The 10566-nt window shown below is 41.7% G+C and overlaps 1 protein-coding gene across 1 annotated transcript; it reads right to left on the reverse strand.

Annotated features, from left to right (window-relative positions):
• Positions 1–3085: 3085 nt before the first annotated feature.
• Positions 3086–8498, reverse strand: LOC124646437 (CSC1-like protein At1g32090). Its single transcript, XM_047186549.1, has 11 exons — positions 8192–8498; positions 6386–6538; positions 5984–6119; positions 5803–5904; positions 5556–5675; positions 5396–5476; positions 4939–5279; positions 4606–4851; positions 4074–4398; positions 3746–3979; positions 3086–3666 (listed from the first exon to the last, which is right to left on the reverse strand). The coding sequence occupies exons 1-11, from the start codon at positions 8494–8496 to the stop codon at positions 3316–3318; spliced, it is 2394 nt and encodes a 797-aa protein (XP_047042505.1). The 5' UTR covers positions 8497–8498; the 3' UTR covers positions 3086–3315.
• Positions 8499–10566: the final 2068 nt, after the last annotated feature.

Consider the following 10566-nt stretch of genomic DNA (forward strand, 5'->3'; position numbering starts at 1 on the left):
ATCGACGGCATGCCCGTGCTTCGCTGGCTGTCGAAAGGACTATCTATGGATCAAATGTGTAGCCAAAAGGATAACATGTAAAGTGATGGAGCTCTAGATTTGTTTAAAACAAAATCACTGCATGCATTCCATAAAGCACAAAGTAACTAAATTCGCAATTTTGGCCGGAGGTAGATTAAAATTCATGTGAACTATGCGTCCTTTTATTTTCAAAGGGCGTGATATAAACAGGTGGTTTATTGTATCCTCTTTGTGACGAAAACAATATCTCTTACTACCTTGCCAATTCGAACTTTGCCAATTTATCTTTGTTAAAATTACACTTCTAGGAAGAAACCATATGAAAATGTTGATTTCAGTGGTACCTTTATTTTTCAGATATGCTTAGAAAGGAACCTAATGTCCGTATTCATTAAGTCCAGATACATTGATTTAAACGAAAATGAGCCAGATGTTGATAAACCTAAATTTTTAAATGAAGGCAAAATCTATGCAAAAAAATACCTTCAATCTAAGACACGCTTACAAGTAAAAGCATAATCAACCGACTCCTCCTTTTAGAAAGGTTTAATGAGAATAAAGGATTGTTTTTTTTCCTAGATGTCTTTTCAAGTAGGAAGGAGACTTACTGTTCTCACATCAGTATCCCAATATTATAATATTGTACAACAAAATAAAGGTTTCGCTGACAAACATTATGTTAAAGTGCCGTTTAGGAAGTATTTAACCGTAAACAAATGGCTGTGGTGACTTCATTTAGTTTAGTAGTTGATAGATACTTACAATCTAGACCTCCGTAAGTCTGAACATGTTATTCCACTTGGTTAATCCATCTTTTGTCGCCATCACTCAGCCAAAAGAAGCACGATCTCAAGAATCTATTTTATACCCTTTAGGTATTTCCAAAAAGATAACATAAATATTAGTAAACTAGCAAGCATCGAGTTAATTAGAACCACATGATCTTAGTATGATACTAATTTACCCATGAAACATGCCGACTTTTTTCAAACCAGTCTTCTACATGTTTCCACTCCACCATTCTTGAGTTTTCTGTAGTTAATTGGAACTCCAGGTATCTCAAAGGGAGGGCTCCTTTCTCCACAAAATTATTCTTTGTATTGGATTTCTATTTCTTTTGCTTGCTTGAAACATAGAATTTCAGTCTTATGAAAATTAATCTTCAGGATAGAAATTTTCTCAAATATACAAGAATTAATTTCATGTTTAAAACTTTATCAAGATTATGTTTTGTAGAATTATTATGGTGTGATGTAGCCGGCTGCGCGTTCGGTTAATATGGTTAATTCGATTCAGTTAATTCGGTTATACGGTAAATACGGTTTCAATACTTTGGTTAATACGGTTATGTATACAAATGTGGTGCGGTTTCGGTAATAACCATTAAATTTGGTTTGGTTTCGGTAATAACCAAACTAACCAAAGTTGACGCGAATTTTGGATTCAAAACTAACTTTTATGGTTATACGTTTCATTTTTATATATTTTGTATGATCGTACTAAAGATTTTGCAAGAGAGGAGAATAAAAAAGAAAAAAATTGAACAAAGTAAAATATGGATGTATTTTGGATGATCGTACTAAAGGTTTTGCCAAAAAGGAAAGAAAAAAACAAAAAGAAAATCATCAAAACAAAAATTGGACCATTTGGGGAGTCGGACCATCATCATATGGCTGTACAGCCGGACAATAAGTAGACCAAACCACCACGGTGGTGCAGGTTACGTGTAGGTTTTCCGTGAAGTTGGGCTGGGCTAGAAATCGGGATTTTGTGCTGGCTTGTCCATTCGGTTTTCTTTTGGTTTAACCGTGGTTTTCGGTTTAAAACTGAATTAACCGAGGGTCTTTCGGTTTGCTATTTTAATAACTGAAACTGTAACCATAAACTGTAAAAACCATAAATTGGTTGCGGTTAGATTTTTTTCGGTTCGATTTTTGGTTTCGGTTCGGTTATGCACAGTCGGAATTGTAGGTGAACTCTCTTCTTAAAAAAAAGATAGCCACATAAGACAAGATGCAGACAATAAAACATCAGTAACATCCATTGGTCCAATCTAAAACCCATAATATAGGTGCAGACAACAAAACATCAGTAACATGCATTCACTCACAATCAAAAGACAAGTCATCTCAAAGAAAAATCAAAAGAAAAGTTATAAGCAACCATTGGGCATGCCTCTAGCCCACCTGGATGAGTGTGGTCGGGCTCGCCAACTTATGCATGCAGCGAAAAGCGCCCTGATATTGGCTAGTTTTTTAAAATAATTGTTTTTATTTCAGAAATAAGACGTGATTTGGAAAAAAATCAGAAATATCAAGACGAGGCTGTAATATTTTTGTAAATTCCGGATAACGCATATTATTTCTCAATTAAAGAAAGATTTTTTTTTGAAAAATAGCATGATATTGCTGCTACTGCTGATCATCCACGGATATGCTTGCTGCAGCTTGGCGTTATGCTTCAGGATGAGCAGCAGGTGTTGGATTTAGTAGAGGCACAAAAAGTGGATTATTTCGAGAGCAGGCGTTTGGAGCTTGGGCTAACCATTAAATAAATGATATTTTGAAGTTTCAAAAAAAATCGACCAAAAGTTCTAGATGTAAAATATAGTGTACTCTATCAACTTGAAAAACTATCAACTCGAAATACCCCATATTTTGGTCTGCACAAAAAATGCTAAAATCTGACATCTAAAAGAAAGAACAACGCAAAAATCCAATCCTCCAAAAAATTTCATTTTTATTAAGCCCACAATATAAGTAATTTCAGGTTGAGATTGTGTGTGTCGATAGAAATCATCATTATATACATCTAGATTTTTTCAGAATTTTTTAAAACTTTGAAATTGTGTTTTTAAAATTTTGGAAAAAACCAAGCTTCATGTAGCTTGAGCTCTTAAGTGAACTGTCGGGACTATTTCTTCTTTGTTTGTGGAAACCAATATCCATTTAGCAATATATGTCTTTCTGTTTGATAATATATGTATCCGCGTCAGATTAAACTTGACAACCAAAAAGGATATTGCAGAACCACATACCCTCAGTCATAGAAATGACCACTCACAGGAAACGGCACAAGCCACTTGCATTTGCATCAAGGCCGAGTCACATTAGTTTTCAAGCTAGTTAATAGTATATCCTTCTTTTGCAGCAATAAATTAATTGCCTCACTGCATTATCATCACACTACAAATTGACATATACATCAATCCTCATCAGCCCCATCAAGACTACACGGCAACTAATTTTTTTTCACAAAAACACAATGAAGTTAGGTAGTGGTAAGATCCTAGCATCAAGGCTGAATTTCATGGTGGTAGACGAAGTGCGGTGGTGACTGTTCACTCCTCATGTGAGTTTCCTCATGCTGGTACTGATACTGGTATTGGCTGCTGCTCCTCTCCTCATGGTAATAATGTGTCTCAGTGTTCCTCTCCTCATACTGTGTGTGTGAGCTTCTCACATGATGTTGCTGTTGTTGTTGCTGCTGCGATTTGTCGATCCTCACCTCTAACGTCGTCTCCTCTTTCTGTTCCTCTTGCTCAAACATGTGGAAGATGGGGTGCAGGTAGGCATTTGCCAAGTAGGTCTTGAGGTTCAGGCTTGGCTCCGACGCATGCTCCATCCTGTCCTTCTCCATTGCTTCCTGAAGTAGAGAAAACAAACAACATCTCAGGTTCTGCAAAACAATCTTCCAGAACAGGAGAGAAATGGTATGACCCGACCTCTAGAGGATACTTCCGGAAAGCAGGTTCGAACCGGCTTTTGCAGTACTTGTGGAACCATATCGTCAGCAATGGTAGGAAGATGAGCAACGGCGTAGAGTAGGCGGCTTTCATCGTGCTCAGCAACCCAAACAGAGTTACATGAGAGATCAGCAAGCTTGCTATGATGCGCGAATGGACCTGAGGCCAAAATGCCGCTGCGCTCTCATACTCCTGGTTATACACGTTGATGATCTGAAACCAACATCCAACACAACATAGGTAGTTTAGTGCACTCAGCTTTAACGCATCACACTATCACAGGGAGGTCAAAGCAGCATTAATTCACCTGGTGCCTGTAGACAAGGAAAGCAAAGGCATAGAAGACGATTATGAAAGGTAGGAGAATGGGGGTGATCACTGCGTACACGAGCCCAAGGAGGAAATACAGTTGTAGGGATGGAAGGTTTTCCCCAAGTTGAATGTTGCGAGGATCCATCGCCCTCTCCCTGTCCCTCTCAGTTTTCACGATAAACATGTTCTTCAGATGGTATATGACCAGTGGTTTCACCCGAAGAATCTCATTCGCGATACCAGCCCAGCCATCGACCATTATGTATGTCATGAAAAATGTAGCTTTCATTGGTACAGCTACTCCAATGGTCCTTGGTATTCTGCAGAGAATTAGAGATGCTGATTGTTACCTTTTGTTACTGTACATCCAACAACCTCTTCGTTAACATAATTTTGAGAGTGAGTACTACCACTGGTACATTATAGTAATGAAGCAATGACAATAGTTAATGAAATGAAGACAAGGGGAAAATACTTTCTTGGTTCATAAGATTAATGGTTGGGGAAGAAGGTTTAATGAAACTTACTCTGAAGGAGGATCATGAAAAAAGGAATATAGCTGTTCAAAAGCTGTGCCAGCAATTATGCTTCCAAGAAAAACATTCACCAGCATGAAGTAATAATATTTTGAAGCAGTCCTCCTTTCCAGAGATGATAAAGAAACATAGCCTTCAACTTTCGACATGATCATAAGAACAGATGGGAGGATATAGAGAAAGAGCTTCAAAGCCAGACCAGGAAGGAAGCCCTGTAGGAAGGACTTCACCACTTTTCTGCAAGTTACGGAATATGCATTAAATGAATAAATAAATAGAAAGGAGGAGCAAAGCATGCGAAGGAGAAGGAGAAAGCAGCCTTACACTTCTATTATTGGCCTCACGAACGGTGCAACTTTCTCAATACCCTCAAGATTGGCAAGTGATTGCACAAATGCAATAGGTATCATGTAAAAGAAGACCAAAGCAAAAACTGCAATTGATATCAGAAACCTGCGTATACTCAGAGAGAAAAATGGAATGGCAAGATTCTCCCAATAAACATCCCGTGGTTCAGGAGCCCAATCAGTTAGCCATTGGGTGGGATTCTTTGACTGTTGTGTCTGTGCACATACAGCAGCCCCCCATCTTGAGTCAAATGTCACAAAAGAAACAGGCATAATAGCTTTTGGATCATTGAGAACTTTTTGACGCTCGGATGCCATCTGGAGATCAACATAACGAGTAGCCTATGTTAAAACCGTAAACAAGCTCCATCCAAGTGAAATGCTTTTGGCCTGTCACTTGTATGAAATCATAGAACCAAGGATTGTAGACCTACCCTCTTATCAAGTTCACTTATTCTAGCTCGGTAGTAATCGATTTGATCCACTTCTCCACCACAGAAACCAAAGCATCCAGTCTGAAATACCAAAACTATTAACATGCTTAGTAGTTCATTTGCACGTAAATCGAAAACCAAAGCAGTTGTTGGAACATACCCTTCCAGTTGGTCGTTTGTCAGGATGTCTTTCAAACTTTAGTTGGTAGTAATCCAACCAATTTTGAAGCCTCTCTTTTCTCTTTACGAGTTTAGCATACCGGTTAGCATTGTAAACAGCCTGAACGTCCAAAATAAGGTCAGTTTTGTTAGCAAAATATTTTTTCACAGCCACCATTACTGGTGAAGAAAGATTAAAACCAAGTACTGAACCCAGCAAGGCGAACAAGAAAGGGGAAATACAACACCTGCTGACCAAGAAAGTGGTCCGGATGGTTCCTACGGAAGAACTCTTCAACTGTTTCAGATGTTGTATGGCTGGAAACCCTAGGTATGTTTCTAACAATCACCTGGCATCGAAAATACACATTAATTGGTACAGTAGGACAAAGGCTCTCAATGCATCACATACTTTGTTAACGTACTTACAGTGAACTGATCAGCACAACGCTTCTGAGATGCCAGGAAATGCAATCTCATGAATGCGACGTTACTGTACTCTTTGTACAGCATAAAGCACGTCCAAAATGTGAACACGTATGCCATTAGAAGATGAATGAAAAACCTGAAGTGAAATAAGATGGCCACGGTGAACTCGATGTAGAGTTTCTAAGATAAAAAAAAAATGGATTCAAAATATAGCAGTGATCAACAATTTCCTGAACTTTACAAGTACTGTTACAAATCAAACATACAACGAGAATAATATAAAGTTTCTAATAACAAAAAAAAAAGATTCAAAATATAGCAGTTATCAACAATTTTCTGAGCTTCATGTAAGGATAATAAAAAGCTGCCAGAATCAGAGTTCATAGTTTGGTTTAAGGTTACCTGTTGGATCCCGGGCTAACATTTGATATGGACAGCTTATCAATATCACTAAAGACAACGTCTTTTTTTAAGTTCAGTAATGTGCCACCAGATACATTGACTGGGATAAGAACCAGCAAGGCGACAACCATTATGGGCAAAAATATCTTGAGCCTGCCAGTGTGCCCAAAGAAGAAGAAAAAATGATATAAAGATAAGACTATCTCAAAATGAAACTGGAAAGTACCAACTAAGAAAATAAACACTATGCTGAACTGCATGAAACGTAAAATAGTAGTCGCAACTCCTACAGCAGGTTCCCAAATCTTTTCGTGACAAAAGAGGGGTGAAAGTTGTAATCGACCCAAAGTAGTGCCCGAGCTAGCCTACTGAGGGCATGCCCAATGCACTGCCCTAGAGGTACTGCCTCACACCTTTAGCTAGGTTCGGGTGGTCTAAAGTAGGTTCGAATGAGGAGGCAACCTCCTCTTCAGGAAGCAGGATCTTATAAACCTTAAAAGCATGGTTTTTGGAGAGAGAAAGGGATACATAGTGTCATATTTGTGGGGTCTATTCTCTTTTTTTGTGAGTAAAGTTGTAGCTTTCATTGGAGAGATAAAATTCACCATTTTGCTTCTGACAACTTTTTTACATGGAGCAGCTAGTTGTGTATGCCACAATTGCTCATGGTCAACAGAGGGTGGACGTAAAGAGTTGTCGTATGCAGGGATAAACGTGAAGGAGAAGTTTTCTTGGATCGAGCAACACATGGTGATGGAATTGTACTTTATTAATTGTGTGTGTGTACATGGCAGCTTGTCAAGGGTACATTACAGTAGAAGGGATCAGGGAACCAGGCTGTCAATTTGATTTGGTTTTGCGACTACTGAAGAACATGGACGCTTCTTATTGTTTTTTCTTTTTGTGAAAGAACATGGATGCATTCTGAATAGGGGAAACCTTTAGACTGAAATTTCAGTCCAAAGTGGCAAGAAAAGCATCTCCAGTTGTGCACGCCGGTGGTTGGTTGGTCCCCTTGTCCTCCTCACGGACTGAAAAATCGGTTGAAGCCACACACAAAACAAAGGCAGCGTGTTGTTTAGTGGGCGAGCACTACATGGCTAACCGGGAATATATAAGATAGCAGGCCGGTGGAGTATACTCGATTGCACGAGACAAGAATAAAGTACCAGTGTAAAGCTGGATAAGCCCGTGCCGTGCTGAAAGAGCGCCAGGAATCGTGCGAAACAATTCAGGATTTATCTGACGAACGGCGCGGCGGCGCCGCTCTTCAACGGCCCAACTGAACTGGGTGCCAGCCACGACGTGGTAAGATGGCCTCTATCGTCAACGTTGTCACCAGACACAAGCAAGCAACGTTACGGTCCTTACGGATAATTACGCAACCAGTCATTCCGAGATCCAATCAATTGATGGCCGAATTGACTAGAGTGAGTTATAAGGATTAATGCAAAAAAACTGAAGGGTTAAAACCTTAGGAAAAAGATTGTTTCGACGCGTTTGGGTGCGCAATCTCTAGACCATGTGAGGATCACATGTTTCCTATGAGAGGATCAAACAGCTGGGCGCGGTGAGGGTGTATGCATTATTGACACGCAAACCAACAATCCATCCAGGCAGGCGAAATTGGCAACGCATTTATTCGTAATGGCGTTATCCGCTGGAATGCGGCCAGATGGAAACAAAATGGAACCAAATGCAGCATTACTTGGCACTGTCACCGCGAGCCAGTAATCCCATCAATTTTGCAGTACTAGCAGAGCAGTGGTAGTGGGAGGATGCGGATTAGGAAGAGCAATTGCGTACCCGAGTGTGTAGATTCGCAGGTAGACGACGGAGTCGAGGCCGGCGTGGTGTATGAGCTCGGTCTGGTTCATGCGGAGCGCGCCGGGGACCCAGCTGAGGAACTTGAAGTAGGTGCAGAGGTTGAGGTTGATGGCCCTGCGCGCGCCGCGGTGGTCATGGGTGCGCTTCTTGGCGATGTAGAGCTTGGGGAAGTAGACGCGGTCGTTGATGGGCTGGATGCGGAGCACCGCGAAGAGGAGGAGGAAGATGAAGGCGCCCACGATGTTGATGAAGGCCGACACCCCGAGGTCCTCCAGCGTCGCCATGGATGGAGCCTAGGCTGGACTGCTAGATAGTGCCGCCTCCGCCGCCGCCTAGCCGCGCCGGTGCGCGACTATGGTGGTTATTGTTGTTGCGAGCCAAGCAAGCAAGGAAGGGAAGTGAGAAAAAGGTAGGCAGGCGGAAATTGAGGAGGGAATAGGGTGGCGCCGCTGACGACGGAGCAGGAGTAAATGAAGGGAGAACGGCGGTCAAGCCGGTTTCCTCGCTTGGAGTTTTGTGGAACCCACCACCGCCACTCTATCTCCTTGGTCATCTCCAGCGGTGCGACGCAAAATGACGCTGAGCGACCGTTTTCGTCCGCCGTGATCGGTAATCGTCTGGGCCTCCTCCAGCGGGGCGACGAAACTGACCGGACGTCCGCGGCGACACAAATCTGGCCCAAATATGCGTCTCCGCGGACGCTGCACGAACGCGCAAAGTGTCCGCTCGCGTCTGGCGGACGTTTCGTCTGGCCCGCCTGGCAGTGACCCAGCGTCGATGCGTCTTCTCCGCCAGACTGGCGCGGAGGCGTCGCTTCTGCGGCCGCGTAAATGGCGATGCCTCGCGTGGTGCGCGGCTGTCGCCTACCTCTGCGCACGAAGTAATGTCGATGCTACGCGTGCCGCGGCCCTCGCCCTGACTTCGATCTATATAAACAGGGGCGGTAGTATCTCATCTCCTGTCAACACCCGAATTTTTAAGTCCGGATGCCCTATTACATCATACATCGCAATCCCAGGAAGATTGTTTTTGCGAGACATAATAGTAAGTAGTTCAGAGTCATCATTTATTACAACACATAGAGTCTTACAACAAGGGATCACATGATCCAATATTACACAAATAGATTGTTCAACATCACAAATACATAGCGGAAGCGTAGTAGTAGTGGACTATCTATTCCACGAGCAACGCTTGACGATAGAAGACGATCCTAGTTATCGTAGACGTCCCGTTGTCCGTCATCCCGATACTCGTTGCTCCTCTTCAAAGTCCGGCATTCGAATAGCCGTGGCAAAGCCATGAGTACTTTTTAAAGTACTCGCAAACTAACTCTAAGGTAAATACTCATTAAGTGTAATGGGGTGCTAAGCTCTAGGTTTATTTGCATAAAGCCAAGTTTTAGTTTCATAAATCTTTGGTAAAAGCCTAAATCATGTGCTAGACTAACTCAAGTGGGAACATTAGTGTCATTCCCACAACTCATTATGGTTCACCATAATGTCACCTTTCAATCCACCATTCCTTTCTAGAATCAAAACATTTTAATGATAACGGAGATAGTATGGCCTTTCCAATCGTCCGTAACCGTGGACACGGCTATTCGAATAGGTTTAACACTCGCGGAGGTTGTACTCTTGTGCCACAACTTTTGATTACATCCGTCGAGGATAACCCCGAATCATCGTAACACGATACGCGGATCATCAACCCTAACCTTTCACTTATATATGCTAGTATGAGCACCTCTCCCCATGAGCTTGGCCTCCCGGTGAAAACCGCGGTCAACCCGGGAACCGCACGGGGCTTGGGCCGTACATTCACCTCATTTCAACATCAAACCACACTTAACCGAGGCAGCCGCAGCGTAACCCCTATGATGTTTGTTCAGAGGGAACCCATACTAAAATACACAAGTTTCTAGTTAAGCCCTACCCATAATCAGGTATTGTGGGGGTACTTGTATAATTGGAAGGGTATCGCATTCAAACTCAATCATCAATTTTCAAAAATTACCATCTTCTCTTGTTCAAAATCCACCTCCACTTTACTTTCTTTCAAGGTCATTTCACTTCACCATGTTCCCATCTAGAGTAGTCAATTTTAATTGATTAGCACTAGCAACTATATGAGGGGTGCTATCTAGCTTTGAGTGTGCTAATCTATTCCAAGTATTTTTCTACTCTAGACCAAGTGAATCATAAATCAAAAGTACTTTGAAATAAATAAACAAAAGTAAATGTAAGTAAAAACATGGGATAGGTAATACATAAAAGTAAAGTGTGATGGTGCCTTTGCTCTTGTAGAGCTAAGCACTTGTGTTTAGCAAGGGTTAGCTTGCCTTGGGCTGAGTA

This window comes from Lolium rigidum, chromosome 4, assembly GCF_022539505.1.
Source record: "Lolium rigidum isolate FL_2022 chromosome 4, APGP_CSIRO_Lrig_0.1, whole genome shotgun sequence".
NCBI classification, from domain to species: domain Eukaryota; kingdom Viridiplantae; phylum Streptophyta; class Magnoliopsida; order Poales; family Poaceae; genus Lolium; species Lolium rigidum.